General features: G+C 36.1%; 1 protein-coding gene across 1 annotated transcript in view; it reads left to right on the top strand.

Annotated features, from left to right (window-relative positions):
- si:dkey-238o13.4 (uncharacterized protein LOC560780 homolog) overlaps window positions 1-17,149 on the top strand; it is a 58,178-nt gene that overhangs the window by 15,449 nt on the left and 25,580 nt on the right. The window contains exons 2-3 of the mRNA XM_039763450.1: window positions 14,331-14,438; window positions 14,743-14,882. Of these exons, the coding sequence (XP_039619384.1) occupies window positions 14,331-14,438; window positions 14,743-14,882 (248 nt within the window). The remainder of the gene's footprint in view (window positions 1-14,330; window positions 14,439-14,742; window positions 14,883-17,149) is intronic.

Below are 17,149 nucleotides of genomic sequence, written 5' to 3' on the forward strand. Positions count from 1 at the left end.
CTAAAAATAAATAATTTAATCATGTCACAGTTTAGGTAAGTTGTGTACTAACCAGGAGATGGTATAGTTGTGTTCCATTGAGAAAGGGTTAGCTGCACTGTTTTCCATCAGCACAGACACACACACTCCAGGATGAGGATTTGCCCTTTCAAAGGTTTCCTAGTTGGGACACTGGAAATACTCCTGGGTCTGAAAAAAAAAGAAGCTGCACCACATCTACCAGGAAGATGGAGTCCAGAGGGAGCAACAAGGCTTACTGAGAAAAGTGGAAGGAGGAAGGAAACACCCAAGGAAGAGAAACTATGGCCTATTCTGTTGTACATTATGAAGTAAAGCTTGTTGAGAGGTATTTCCCTACTAATATACTGTTATTTGCACATGGCTTTTGGTGTTGTGCAATTGTGTGTTGGGTCTGAGGCACTGCTATGCCCTCTGAAGAGAAAATCAAAATTCTTATTGGCTCCAGTACCCCATAAATGGCAGTTTGTTTTTGTATTAAACATTTTTCCAGATTATAGTAGCTTTGTATATATTTTTGATCAAATTCAGATACTCACTTTTGTGAAATAAATCACAGGCCTCATAAACTACTGGACAACCTTAGTTTCAGTGGCTGAATAAAATAGACGTTTTCTGTTATTCTAAAATGTGAAACTGACAAATCACATTTTGAGACCTAAAAGCCACAGTTAAGGGGCACAGGGATAAGTCTTCTGAAATGGAATTCATCATTGTAGTATCTATAACACACATCTGGACTCCTTAAAAGAGAAAATAAGCTGTGTAAAAGCTGTCAACTGTCTCTGATAATAAACCTGATGATCCTGAAGATCAAAGTTTCCTGTTATATTAGAGCAAGATGACCAAACCTGCAATGGGTAAGCCTACAACAAGAACACACCTCACCAATGGTAATCTTTAAAGCTACTCAGTATCCAATTTTTTGAACAGGTGATTGTAAACTAAAGCTGTTCCTTCAACAGGGTGCCACGTGTTAGCAGAGAAGTTTAGAATCAGACTAAAGTCAAACCACCACAGCTGCACTTGCTGACTTCATACAGAGTATCCTAACTAAACACATGTGTTTCGCTGTATTATTTTTAAATTAAGAACATAGCACTGAACTACTGTTATTTTACTATTCAAACCCACAGGGTCATAAAATTGTCTTTTATGATACCCATCACAGCAAAATGTTAAAGATATCCAAGAATTTTATGGCTCAGGCTTTTCTTCATAAACAAAACCAATTATACAGGACTAGCATTATAAATAAAATCCAATTTAAATAAAATGTATTTGTAATGAACAAATTCTGTTGACACTAGGATTTTTACAATGCTTTTTTTATATAAACATTTTTTATTGCATGTCAATAAAAAAGTGGGAGCATCCACATTTTAAAGAAAAATTGCCAGACATATTCCCTTCAGAACAGCTTTCACAAAAAAGGACTAAATGATTCTTGATTTTAATAATAATTTAAATAAGTTTGCTCATTCAATTGATGTTGAAAAGGCTTATAGTATTTTTCTCCAAGTACATTTTATATATGCTTACTAAATGGCCACTTGTTTTGGTATGTCTAACTAATTGAGAGATGGTCCTTATTTACCCTTAAAAAATTGAATTTTTCAGGTCATCAATTCATAATGTTTAAGAATTAGAGTTGGGGGAAGACTTGCCGAAGTTGACTAAAATGTATTTTAGAACTGTGACAAATTAGCTGTCATTATTATACTGACTCACAAGAGACAGTAAGAGAAAAAAATGGAGATGATTGGAAGATGCAAGTCAAAAAAAGGACAAATGTTAGAACCAGGACTCAGCATGTACTTTTTCAGCAAAGCCAAAAGCACGATCAAATATTCAAAAACAAAATAAAGCAGAGATTTAAAAGAAGTAAGTCTTAAAGTAGAAATTCAATGTTTTATCCATCAAACTCTGTCACTCTGGAAATGTATAGGATGACCTTCATTGATTGACGTCAGTGATGAGCAGCCCCTGCAGAATTCTGGGAAGGATGACTATGGAAATGACTGAAACATTAATCTAAAATGTTGGTGTTCACAGGAAAAACAAAATGGCATTGTGATAAAATGCAAAAAAATTATAAACTTTTTTAACATTTTTTAAACACAAAAATGAATAGCAGCTTCTGAATCTTTGAGTCTAAGTTCAGGTTTATACATCATGCAACGCGACACGTGTTCCAGTGGACACTCCTTCTACGCAAGCATTGTACTGTTTATACTTGCCCGCATGCTTTACGTAAATCTGGAAGATTCCACCAGGTGGCAGTGCAAAATATCATCACGGTGAGAACAGGTTTGGCTTCGCTGTGTTGTGAATTGCCTGAAACACCCATTAAATTCTGAGGACACATTGCTGCAGTATCCCTGAAAAGGATATTTAATGATTAAATCTATAAATCTAAGGATGCGCCCATTCCGGCAAACATCAGGCATGAGACAGAAACAATCCCTGGATGGGGCATCAGCTCATCGCAAGGTGAACACAAGCATACACATACCCTAGTGTCATTTTAGCGTCACCAAATCCCCAAGCCTTCATGTCTTTGGAAGCAAACTGGAGCACACTATGGAAACCCACCAGGGAATCATGCAAACTCCAGGCAGGTAACACCAGGGACATGACTCTCTTTGAGGCAGACCGTGCTGCCACAACATATGTAATTATTAACAGTATTTATTATTTAAATGAAGTTAACGACTTATCTGTAAAATGCAACATACATACTTTAATGCATTTCATCATGAAAGTAATATCAAGTATAAATCTAAGGATTCTCAATGTACAGAGAGCTGGAATATCATAAATGTAATGAGTTTTGTGTGGCGATTGTTGCTGTCAGTTCAGGAGAAAGCCCCAGAAGCAAGTAGCGATTAAAAACTGGGTTTGTTTTAAGATGATGTTTACGATGATCTACTTTAATGATAAAGTAAACTACGAGGTTAAAGTGGACATTTCGAGATTAAAGCCAAATATCCATTTTAATCACAAAATCCACCTTTTCACTGTGTTCTTAATTTTTTTCTCTGTGGCTCAACTAAACCACTTTACATTCTGATGCTGTTGTGAAGGTGCAAAAAAAAAAAAGACGGCACAGAAGATGGAATGTGAGATCTTTAAAATGTATTGTTTCATTACGATGGGGAATATGTGATGCTTGAATATAAAAGCACCACGAATGCATCTGTATGTCAGCATTTTGCTTCACCACATCAAACCATTCATCAAATAACAATGCAGGCACATCGATACCAGAGGATCCTCAAAGCGCCGTTATGTCACATGTAGATAGTAAACGTCACATTCCAACTTTATCACGCTGCACCTCCCCGCCCCGTATTTTTGCTGGTACTGCAACTCACACACACGGCATGTTAATTTCTGAGGACGTGTCAAATGAACGCTGGGAATGTGAGGCAGCCATGATTTGTGCACATGTGCGCTCTGAGTGTGAAGTATAAACAAGCCCTAAAACATCAGAAGCAATGTATAGGATTGTAGCAGAAATGTGCACAATACATTTTTAAAGTTACAGATCATACCAATTACATCTCTAATCCCAGTAACTCATTCAATCACATTCAACCTCTTCTCACAGATGTTGAGTTGTGTTGAAACCCGGTGACCACATTCATGATAGTCAAGGTACCAAAGTGGTTCTTCAGAGCAATGCCATCAGAGAACCATTTTTCGTTCCCAAAAGAACCATTCACAAGAAGGTTCCAGAAAGAACCTTTACTTATTTAGATTCACAACGAGCGTGATACATCACAATGAATAGATAGTAATGGATTTGTCAGATACCAATGAGTTCATGATTTTAAGTTCAGGCTCTCTTGATCTGTCAGGAACCTACTAGGTATACTACTACATATTGCAGATTTCTGTTTTGTATGCATATTAGAAACCTTTTCAGAATCCAAAGCACCAATTTCATATCCAAAGGACTGCTCCCAGAGTAATATGGTTCTTTGCCAAACAGTGGTTCTACAAGGAACCATACACCCCAGTAAATTATGATTAAGGAACCAGCATCTGTAGAGAGGCCTTCCTGTCATGTTCTTGGGATCACCCCAGGACTTTCCTTGCTCTGTGGTATTGAGCATTAACATATTGCAAAATCCTATTCACAGTGGCCTCCACAAAAGGATGCACCTGATAGGAAACAATGTTCAGATAACCTCTGGCATTCAAACATTGTGGCTTTTTTATTTTATTTTTTATTTTTACCAAGGAATCCAATGTGTTCCACAAAAACACAATCCATACCATTGCAAACCAGGACTGATCAGGGATGTGTTTCACCAAAACAATGACACAAACTGGTGTCCCTACAACAGGAAAGGATCTTTAAAACTGGAATGTCGCTAGAACTAAATGATGTCATCCCGGACATGACCAAACAACATGTAAATAGATAAAAAGCTAATTTCAAGAAAATACAATATGGAAAAAGTATCCAAAATGCACCTTAATAAATTTAAACAACTGTAGATCCTGATAAATATAGAAGCCTACATTCTTAAAAATAATGGTTCTACAATGACACTATGCTGGGATGGGTGGTTCCTCTCACAGAACCATTTCTTAACAAAGAACAGTTTTATGAAATTAGCTCTTTGGACTTTGAAAAGGTTCCTTATATTTGAACAGAACAAAAATCTTTAATATGTAGTAGGCTACCTAGCAGGATATGAACAGATCAAGAAAATCTGAACATGAATATGCTATTGCATTCATGTTTATTTATTGAGTCTATTACAGAATCAAATAAATTAAGGTACATTCTCAAAACTTCTTGTGGATGGTTCTTTTTGGAACCAAAAATCATTCTCCTATGGCATCGATCTAAAGAACCACACTTTTATTTTTAAGAGTGTACCTAACACAGCCTATGGTAAGAGTTTTCATGATTCCAAATGATTTCTTGTTTGTGTCACTACTGTAGGTCTTGTTGATTGGCACCAGTTGCTTATGATAGACAGGCTGGTTGGCAGCTTGCGCTAACAGCACCACAGGCTTTCCTTAAACTCTTAACTAAAGCATCCAGTTAGAGGCTTCTATGAAGTGTTTTTAGACAAATGTATTCCTTGATGTAATGTTTTTAAGCCATGTTGCACTTTATTGATAGACAACTCTATTTTATAAGTGACATCTAATTTCATATCTGCATTTACTAAAATAAATAGATAGATAGATAGATAGATAGATAGATAGATAGATAGATAGATAGATAGATAGATAGATAGAAAGAAAGAAAGAAAATATGGCTTTTTACAATCATTATTTAAATAAATAGATACATAAGTAGATAGATAAATACATTTATACACACACTCTGATCTTAACACACACCAGAATAAAAAGGAAGACATTTTAAAAAGAAAGAACACTTCCGACTTGGCTGTCACAGTCACAGTGAGGCATATGCAAATGTATTGCTGTTGGTAAAAAGGAGCTCCAGTAGTGTTTCTTGACACACTTCTGCTGAATAATTCATTGGACTGAAAGACCTGAGTGTGTCTGTGTGTCAGAGAAAGGATGTACAGCATTGTTCATAATGCCATTCAGTTTTGCTATGACTTCCAGGAGGTCCACAGTATGTCCCATGACTGAGCCTGCTTTTTTATTTAGCTTGTTGATTAGGTGGGCCTCCATCCCACCACACCACAACATAGAAAATCTCACTGGCCATCACATAGGTCTTCATGATGTGAGACGTGAGTTGTGTAGTCATTACACAAAGAGGTGTCTGCCTTCTTTATATCAGGAACAATGCAGAATGTTTTCCACAACAGTGGTATTTTCTGGAGCCCTAGGGACAGACTGCACAGATGAAAGAGGATAGCGCAAAATTGGTCAGCACAGGCCTGAAGAACTTGAAGACTGACTCCATCTGATCCTGCAGCTTTTCCTTTGTGCAGATTCCTCAGTTGTCTCCTTACTTAGTCTTTATTTATGAACAGCCCGTACTGATGTTCAGGTGAGACTTGACACTGGTCATTCCAGTTGAAGTGGCAGGAGTTGTTGATATAATAAGGATGGTGTGGGGACAATGGTCATTGGAAGAAGTTGGTAGTGAGACGGAAAATCTATTAAAAAATTGGTTCAGAGCATTAGCTTTGTCCACATCCCCTTCTAGCACTTAAGCCCTGGATTGTCTGAGTCAAATAATTATGCCCAGTCCATTCCAGATATCTTTCATGTTATTCTGGGTGAGTTAGTTTTCTGTTTTAGCTTTGTAAGCTTCCTTTCCTTCAGTCAGGTTTTTTGTCAACATCCTTCAGAGCCTCTTATTCAATGGATGTGAATATTCTCTTTTTCTTTTTTTTAACCTGTATTAAAATTTTAAGACCTGTCCTAAAAATTTTGTGTACCTCATCTGTAACAGTCATTTTCAGATAAATGAAACACAATCAAAGATATTTAAAATGTGCTTTCAAATATCACAGAACAGCTTCCTGTTCATTTTTAGATTTCTAAAATGGATTTCAAAATGTCTTCCTTATTATTTTCTGATGCATTAAATATATTTTTAGGTATGTCAAAACAGACCAGCAGATTTGTTGAACAAAAAGAAATTTTGCAGGATCTGATTTTTAGATATGTCAGTTTCAATTTAAGATATCTCTAAATCTATCTAAGATATCTTGAAAGGTGCAGGGAGATATTTTGAGATATCTGATTTTTTGGGGGAAATAACTTCAATTGAATTAGACATATTTCAGAATTAACTAAAATAAACTAATTCTGAAAAATCTCAAAATGGGTTTTAGATGTCTGAAAAACTGAACTGTATTTTAACGTGTCTCTAAATGTTAATTTGGGTTGCAGTGCATCTCTAGCTTTATTTCTTAAATTGGCTCTGAAATTTAACCTGAAAAAAACGTGTAATTACTTGTTAGTTCTTGAGCCATCTCTTATCATGTCAATATTTCATTGACCGAAGAAGAAGAATTAGGTTATAATATTTTTAATAGAAGAACACCCCTGGGATAATACATTTTCCTGAAAGTAACTGACTTCTTGGCTCTTTCTAAACAGTGCAATATACTGTGTGGTAACTGGGGGTTCCATTAGTAGTCCATTGTTGGCTGAACAATAAAATCTTACTCTTGTATTTTGGAAAATACAATAAATTAGAAAGTTATAAGTTAGTATAAACTGTGCATAGTGTATCTTAAGTAGATGAGCCACATCACAAATGGTTAGCCATTTACAAACATATGTAATGCCACCTTGTAATTCTGATTGGCATCATAGTTCGGTGACACATACTTGTAACTTCTCTAATGCTGTGTGTGCAAATCAAAATGGCTTCTTCATCTTGCGTATAAAGTAAAATTGTGTGACGTGATCCAATTTGCTACAGCATCATCTTCCCACAGGCCAGACCCATAGCTCTAGTTAGTTAAGAGCACAGAAGCCAGAAGAAAACCGTGTCAAGAATAAAGTAGGCTAAAATAATATTCAACACCATAACAAATTTGTATTTGGGAAAATTTTAGCGGGTACTGAGGATCTCCAGCAACATGGACACCATCAGTATCACGATATCAGCAACTTCTGTATCACTGAGACTAAAGCAAGCACTAATGCCTCCGTGGAGCTCCTCTTTATTTCTTCTATATAAACGTCTCCACACTCTTTTTCAAATCCTATTGTCAAAGGATGCTTTTGGTCATGTATGTACAATACATAGAAAAAAAAATGGCAGTGTGCTCTGTTGTTACTCTCTCCGGTGGACGTTAGCATATCATAATCTCTTGGACCAATAGCATGAGTTTTCCACATTTGACTTATACAACTGACATTATAAAATACCTGAAATTATACGGTAAAATCAAGCCCCGACTTATCCATGGGAGAACTTAAATGTGAGTGTATATACGGTATATCATAAATGTTGTAAGTTGCCTTGAATAATGGCATCAGCCAAATAAGTAAATATAAATGTAAATGTAAATACAATGAGGGGTGGTCCCTGATCATGTGACTTCTAGTGGGTTTATTAAAATTCTTCTGTCTAAAAATTTGAATGAATTTCAAGTCTAGAGATAAGATTAATATTGTTACACTAAGAAAAATGAAAAACCAGAGGTAAAACTGAATTTGTGTAAGCAGAGGTGCATTGTTTGTATTTATGGTAAGACACTGAAGCATCTAGGTGTTATAATTTTACTTTGTCTTTCTATAAACCCCATCTTTATTAGGTAATCTTTTTAAAATCTCAGAATAATAATCTACCTTATTAGGTCCCAGTTTTCATAACTTTTTAGTAAATAAAGGCAGTGGTGTACTGTGGGAAAGAGGATTGGATTAATTGGTTATTAATCTTTTGGAATTTAATTAATTGCTAATCAATCATTCAGTGAATCTTTGACTTTACTTTAAACCATGTCCATAACCATTTTGGTAAAGCTCCAACTTTATTTTCCTTGACTTTTTCAGTAGATGAGGTTCCTTGCTTATACCATGGTAATTGAAGCACACCCATTTTTAGAAACAGAAATAAGCCATTTATTGATGAAAAAGGGATTATACAAATATGATTAGTGCTTATGTATTAATATCAAAGAAGGGATGCAAAACAGACAAGCCACAGGAGAGGCTGCTCTTTAGTCATGTGGTGGTTTTTTAGATTTTCCCAGCTTTTTTCATTTAGTGTTTGTTTCTCTTCTGGAATTCAAGCGTGACATCACAGTCATTGCTCTAATGCATAGTTGTGGGTGAGAAAGGGATCAAGTGCTATGCTGAAACTTGAGGTTCTTTTGTTTCCAAATTAATCAAAACCTTGTAAAACCTAAGTTAACTTGTCAAGCTTATTCATGAGCTTTTTGAAACAATTAAACATGAGAAAGCAGGTCTTTGGCTGGCTGTTTACTGCTTAATTTGTCTTGGCACAGATAATCAGTTTTTGATACCATGCCTTTAAAGGAGATACCCGATGCTGTGGGAACTCCATTGTTCCAGGCTTAAGAGAAGACCTCTGCTTTTAGTGGTGTGCACTCTGTGTCTGTGCCACATGATCCTTTGTTCATGTTTATGATGTGGCATCTTCTTTCTCAACTCATTATGGGTGTTACGCTCTTTGCCATGTCCCCTGCAACTTCTTTCTGGTACAATAGTTTAGACACTAAGTTGTTCTTCCCGAAGTATAGATTTTTCTCCGGATGGGGTTCGGTTGTTGGCCTAGCTTGGTAGAATGTATCTATGAGGTACTGATCCCATTCCAGGGTGTTTGAAGGGATTCCAGTGTCCAGCTTCAAGAGCCCTAAGCAGAGAAAAGTGTCCAGTCACAAAGAGACAAAGGTTGGGTCTCCCATCTCCAAAGAGTGTGGTTTCAATCCCTAATGAGAAAAAAGAAATGCATTTGTCTTGATTTAAGTAAGTGTGCAACCTCTGCTTATTGAGTTCTCTTTCAGTTATCGGTTCATGCCTGCTTATAGGACCATGAATTTAGCCATTTGAGTAAGCAAGAGTTCATCTTGTAGTCATATAATAACCTTAAGGTGAAAGGCTTTCCTGGTGTCTTTGAGTCTGCCAAAGGTGTACAGAGATAATCATCTCACCTTTGATGAACACCTCTAGTTTTTACATGAAATTCAGAAAGCAAGCTGACTGAATGTTATCTAATGGTGGAGCTTCAATAACTGTCCTGTAAATCATATATGTGAAGAGTAGCTGGCTTTTTGCATCCATGTCAACTTTCTTCTTTTAGCAGAGAAGGCTTTGTGTGGCATTGAAAGCAAAGCAAAATGGGAAAATGTCTACTTTGCTCTACCTTACACATCTGTTTCCATGGTTTTCTGGAAGGGTACATTTATAAAACAGCAAAGTCACATGCAAATGATATGAAGCTATATAACACTGACAAGGATCACAACACACATTTTATATTCATAAATGATGGGATAATGACTCGCTTCTCTTCACATACCTAATCATCTCTAAAATTCTGCTATAAACTTTCAAAGTCACTCACATCAATGTGATAGAATACATTCCTGGGCTTCTGTTTAAGATATAAACCCATATGACTCCTAAAATCCACTCACAGCAGTCTTCTCATTACCTTCAAACTCTTCTGCATATCTCTGGGTGAGGATTTATTGATTTATATTTTTAATGTAGGTACTATATGAAACTTTTCACCTGCAGATGTTTGTGAGGTTCCATTATTTCTGACAAGTCAAGATCAGAAACCTACTAGGCAGCAGGGAAATGCATTTGATGCCTCACAACTTGATTCAAATTCTGGCCTGGTCACTGTTTGTTGGAGATTAAAGCATTTCCCTCCATTCTGTATTCTATGGGTACTTTATGTTTTCATTCTGCATGCTCTCAATTAGCCATCCCTATGATAGATTTCAGTTGACAATGGGAGTAATGGACAAAAGCCATTAGTTAATGGTTAGTTTAATGCAATTTGGTTCACAATACAGCTTTCTCAGTTATGCCAGTAGTTTATCCTTTAGCTCTGGAATAATGGAATGGAACAAGAGCTGGATTTGGGGTTGTTGATTGATTTAAAAGTTGTTTTTTTTTAATTCTTAAGAAATGATTTCTTATCTTGTTTGTGTTGGGCTGTGAGGCAAAGAAGAGGCTGAATGCAAAAGCCAAACCAGACCACAGGGTGTGTCAAAATTTTTAAGTTTTGGCTGCAAGCATGTTAAATTAAATAGGGTAAAATGGCTGAAATGAAGTCTTAAACTTGTGTATGCTGGCAGTTAAATTTATAAAGTTTCTAGAATTTAATCTTCATAAAAATATTATTGTTTTATGTGTAGAAATTAGATGTTCTTGGTTAATTGGGCCCTATGATTTAAATAGTATGTTCCAATTTTGGGAGCCAGATATTGTTGTGCCAAAGGATGTAAAATAGCCCAAAAATAATAAAAAAGAACAGATGAAGAGAGGTTGTCAAAAAACAAAGCTTGGGATGTAAATGGGAATTCTATTTTTTGTATATGGATAGAGAGAGAGAAGACATTCTCTTTTTTATTTTAATTTTATCGATTTTATTAAAATCAAATAACATTTAATACAAATAACTCAAGTTTTAGAAAGGAGGACATATCAGTGGGTCTACATAACAAAGTTAGGATAGGGTCACCCCAAAACCCTTCCATGACAGAAAACAAAGGTTTGTGTTTTATCCACAAACTCGCAGTCTCAGATAAAAAAACAGATGCCAGTGCTGACCTTTTAACCCATTGTATAGATGACGCAAAATGGCAATGTTCATGCAAACCCAAAATGAGATAATGAATTTTAAATTAAAAAAATGAAACATTCCAATATTTAGATTTTACATAGATCAGAAACCCAAAGCAAATAATAATCAACACAAATAATAATAAAAACCAACAAAAATTAAAACAGGGCTGAATAATTACATGTAAAAAGCAAGATGTGTTGAGCACAGTGCGCAGGTAAGAGATTGGTAATATGACAATTGTAAATAAGGTAAGAGTTCTAACTAATGACCGCATTAGTTTAAAGATTTTATTTTCTTTGTTTGCTTTTTGGATAAATAAATTAGGATTCTTTAGAGGAATTTAAACTATTTGTGTGGATTTAATGGACACTCAATTCTGACACTGATAAAATCATGTAAAGCTGCTATGAAGTGTCAGTGGAAACGTCTATTTCTTTTCGTTGAAAGGACAACCAAGCAAGTCTCAGAAGACACAGAAGCCAATGAAACAGCCTGGAGTGAACAAGTGTTGGAGATATAAAATACTATTACTATGTTGCTTAGGTTTTGAACCAGCACAGTTCACAACAAGTGAATTAAGAATAAATGAACGGACGCAACTCTTCTGTTTATCATTAAAAAATCCTGATTGACTCTACGAGACTTTCCTTTGGCAAATTTGCTCTTGTTTCACTTGATTTCTTAGTTTCTACAGTACAGGGGTCCTCGGGTTACAACATCTCGGCATATAACTTTTCGAGTTTACAACGCTTACTCCCATAAAAACTTAAAAAAATTGAGACATGAGTGTTTCGGCTTACACTGTTAGCGTTGTTCTTACAGACTCTTTGGGCGAACTAGTTTGGTTGCGCGGGGCTCAAGTGTTCCATTTGTTTCGCTTTGTTTGCCGACCTTTTGGCCCTTATCATGGCTCCTAAACGAAAGTCAGAGTCTTCAGATGGTAGTGCTTCGAAGAAGAAGAAAGCTATTACGATGGAAGTGAAATTAGACATTGTAAAGAGATGAGAAGGAATAATGGTAAGGAATTTTTTTTACATTCATTTTTTGTCGTTTTTATGTTACTACAGTACAGTGTACAGTACAGTATATTTATGTTCTTTTCCTTTTTCTGTGGCTTAGTTGTGTTTTTATGTTCTAGATTATATTTCAAATGTGTTAGGATAGGTAAGTGACTTAGGCTAGGGTGTGTTTCGACTTATACCAAAATTCGGGTTACATAACTGTTGTAGGAACGGAACTGTGTTGTTACCCGAGGACCCCCTGTGTAAAATTCTTTATTCTTTTTATCAAATCCTTTCTGAACTCCTACTGGATTTTGTTTCTACTTAAATTACTGTTTTAATTTCCCCGTGTTCATGTACTTGTGACTTTAATAATGCTTTGTAATGATATTTGCTCTTTAAAATTTTGAGTCATCATTTAAATCATTTATTTTGATGTTTCAAACCAAGACTAACTAATCGATAACAGAATGTTACTGATAACTTACAGTTAAAAAAATGTGAATTTTATGAAAATCCTTCATGAGAAAGAAAGATCATAAAAAACTAAAAAGATGTTCAGAAGTGGATTTTTGTTTAATAAATACTCATTTTTATATATGGTGTCATAATCTTGGTATCATTTTTGATTCCTCCCTTTCTTACTCTGCCCACATAAATCACATCAAGAAACTTTCTTACTTTCACCTCAATAACATATCTCGTGTTTGCTTCTTCCTCTCCTTTTCTAATGCTGAGAAACTTGTCCATGCTTTTATCACATCCCGCATAGATTATTGTAACTCGCTGCTGGCAGGTGCCCCTTCTAATCTTATATCACAGCTCCAGCTTATTCAAAACTCGGCTGCAAGAGTCCTTACTCGAACCAGCAGCAGCGAGCACATCACACTCATCCTGGTTCATCTTCACTGGCTCCCTGTGTCTTACAGAATCGAATATAAAATCCAACTAATTACCTACAAAGTCTTAAATAACCTTGTGCCAAACTACATCAGTGACCTTCTCCATCACTATGTACCTGCCCGCCCACTAAGGTCCTCTGATTCTGGCAATCTTGTTGGGCCCCACAATAATCTACACTACATGGGTGACAGGGCCTTTAGCTGTATAGTGCCCAGATTCTGGAATGACCTACCAAAATTAATCAGGTCAGCTGACTCCATGAATTCTTTTAAACAACAACTCAAAACACATCTGTTCAGGAAGACTTTTAGCTCTACTTGACTTCATTCCCCTTCTCTCAGTTTACCTCTCTGTCAAGATGCTCATGTAACCTGTATGTGTGTGCTAGACCATCAATTCTGTTGTCTGTTAGGCTTTCTCTGAATTTACTGTCTGAATCTTCTTTATTTATTTATTTGGTTTGTACTATGCTATATACTGTATACCCTGCCGTTCTTTCTTATATTCTGTAAATGCCTTGAGCATGGGAAAGGCGCTATATAAATAAAATGTATTATTATTTATTGTGTTTAGTGCACACAGTTTTATTAAATGGTGCTTGGCACCACTGCCACCTGACCAACATACCTGATGCCACAAAGGATGAAGGACACTGTCACTGTGATGATAACCCACAGCATCCAATTTTCTAAATCTTCCATTATATGTAGATAATACTGAATAATTATCACATTTAATTACTGTGGAATCAGTAGAGCTGCAAGGACTTTTGGTCTTGGAACTCTTAGAGGTTTATTTTTTCCAGCATCTGTGCTGGTTGTCATTTGTTTCTCTTTCATTCCTGACCATCAAAGTATATGTTATCAAATTAGACTCTGACTTAACATGACCTAAATTAAAATTAAATTTTCCTTCAACCTCCTTTGTTTTTGTAATTGTGATTTTTCTTCTAATATTTGTAAAGCAGTTTGATCCACACCTTTGTATGAAAATGTGTTATATCAACAAATGAAATAGAACTCTGATTTAATTTACCAGTAAAATTAAGGTAAAGACCTCAAAAATCAAACTTTGGGGTAATTATTCTAGTTTTGTCATCTGAAACATGTCTTCATTATAATCTGTAATGCGATTTTTAAAATACTTAAGACACAAACATTTCCTTTCTTCAGGATTTCGTGTTGCTGTGATCTCTCGTGATGGAAACAGACTTGAAAAACTGAAGAACTTTGTCTCAGCTTCTACCAGAGATAACCTTTACACACTAGTGGGAAATGTTGGTAAGATGTTTATATTGTGAAATCCATTCCTATGGGTATATTGTTTTCTTTTTCTACAGAAAACCAACTTTTCTTTTCTACCTTGGGATTAATAAAGTATCTATCTATCTATCTATCTATCTATCTATCTATCTATCTATCTATCTATCTATCTATCTATCTATCTATCTATCTATCTATCTATCTATCTATCTATCTATCTATCTATCTATCTATCTATCTATCTATCTATCTATCTATCTATCTATCTATCTATCTATCTATCTATCTATCTATCTATCTATCTATCTATCTATGTTCCTAGGTACTGAAGAAGGCGCTGAAGCTGCTAAAGCTAGTCTCCTGAAAAGTGTAGGAAAGGTGACAGACATTGTATCATCATTGGGCTTCAGCTGGTGGCAGGGTGGACCACCTCATACTCAGACTCTCAAAGAGCTGAACCATGTAAGTATTAATGTATCATCATTGCCCTGCAGTGTACAGCATCACATGCTATTTTGTAAAATAGAATTCTATGAAAAACAATTCAAAACAAGAAATATATGGGGTAAATTGCAAGGTGGCAACATATTTTGAAGATTTTTTGAAATAAAAAAAAAACAAACTTATAGGACATGGATATCATTTTTGGGAAAGGAAGATTTCAAATGTTTGTCTACTAATACTTCCTAATCATGGAGCCAGGCGTACTTTGCTGACATGCAAGTAAGAATTTCATTGTATTCTCAAGCTTGACAATAACTTGAATTTGAAGTAGACTGAAAAGCAGAGTTAGCAGTACAGGTACATGAGTTCTGAACATGATCAGTACATGAGATCATTTCTAAACTAACACTCCGTGACCTCACGGCTTTGAGGTGGATTGAGAAGACGTGAACTGCAGCAATAAAATCTAGAGGGCATGAAAGCACAATGGAACATTTCTGCATCACAGGAGCTGATGGTATAGGTGGTAGAGAGAAGTCATGATGTGACTTGCAAAATTCAAATTACTGCTGAGTAACACTTTAAGACTCATGATGAGACCTGATCAAAAAAGATGAAACCAAGTTTTTTTTTTGCAGAAACCAAGTACTGGACATTTTTAGGGCAAGGGTTACTCATGCCTAAAGTATGATGTGGTACAGTGTGTCAGGGGTGTGTCGCAAATAAGAGAGGAGCAGGATTTTGTTTAAAAATAGTCGATTGTTTGTTGTTTGTGGGAAAAAATAGGCTTTAATGGCTTGCGCTTTTTTGGGCTATTTTTTTAAGAATGACATGGTAATTTGGGCTATTTTTTAACCCCTCCACCACCATTTTCACGTTTTTCATTCATCTGGCACCTCTTCCCTTGCTATTTTCACTTGTATATGTAGTTTACTGTTGTAAAATCTCCCAGGGGGGCTCTCTCATCAAATGTAATGGTGGTGTTATGATTCTTTTTGTTGTCCAATTTTTGTATGCATGTTTAAGCCTTTTTTATTAATGGCTAATGCCCATTATTTAATTTTTCAGGCACTGGCTGTGACGTTTGCATTCATTTTTATTGTTGGCATTGTTTTCAGTTATTAGAAAATATATTGCATAATTTTCATTGCTATTTTGTTTTTCGCTGGGCACCCGACCTGAGGAGTGCCATGATTTAGGTGGTCCACTGAACACCCAATAGAATTGCATGTTTATGTCACATGATTTACACAGTGGAAACTATTTTTGGAGTCCTGAGGATGTGTCCACAATTGCATGTGCTTGACACCCCCCACAGCTCCAATCTGGATAATTTCTGCATATATACAGGTATATATATATATATATATATATATATATATATATATATATATATATATATATATATATATATATATATATATATATATATATATATATATATAATCCAGCGTCTGTCCCTCTGTATGTCTGTCTGCTTTTCACGAGAGAACTACTTAACAGATATAGATCGTTTTTTTTTTTCTATAATTTGCATGAACAAACCAGTTGATTTTGCGACTTCTCTCACTACGCTATGTATAATAGTTCGCTTGCGGTACCGATTTACTTGCATGAATCCAAGAGACACGCAGCGGGCCAAGGGGAGAGGGGCGGTGCCTCTGGCTGTACCTTGCCTCTGCTTAGCTAGCAAACAAGAGTTCAAATTAACGGATTTAGATAATTTCCCAGAACATTCCAGTTGATTTTGCGACTTCTCTCATCACACAAAGCATCATAGTTTGCTTGCAGGAGTGATATATTTGTGTTAATCCGAGACAGAGGCTGCAGGCCAAAGGGAGGGGGAAGCGTGCTGTCAAGAGTGGGGTGCCGGGCAGGGCCCTTCTCACTGTCCTGTTTCACCACTACGCAGGCGGTGGACAGCTAGTAGTGTATATGTGAAAGACTGCAACTACAACCAAACAAAATAGATAATTAAATAAAAGAAGAAGACTAGTTGTTACAGTGTTTAAATCATGATATGGCCTAATTCAGGTGGAAGTGCTGCCAAACAGGGCTCCGCAAACGTCCAGGAGCCCCCTGGTGTTGGCCACAGGCCCCAGCTTGGTTGAGCTTCTATGTTCCAAACCTGTGGCCCCTCTGTAAGACATGGCGCTGCCCTCTAGCGTTCCAGTGGAGATAATGTCTCGAATAACCTCTCTCCCCCAGTCCTTCCACCATCGAGGCATCCCGGCCATCCTCCACACCAGTTATATGACACAGCCCTATAGATCATAGCAAAGGAG

Source organism: Polypterus senegalus, chromosome 9 (assembly GCF_016835505.1).
Source record: "Polypterus senegalus isolate Bchr_013 chromosome 9, ASM1683550v1, whole genome shotgun sequence".
Classification (NCBI taxonomy): Eukaryota; Metazoa; Chordata; class Cladistia; order Polypteriformes; family Polypteridae; genus Polypterus; species Polypterus senegalus.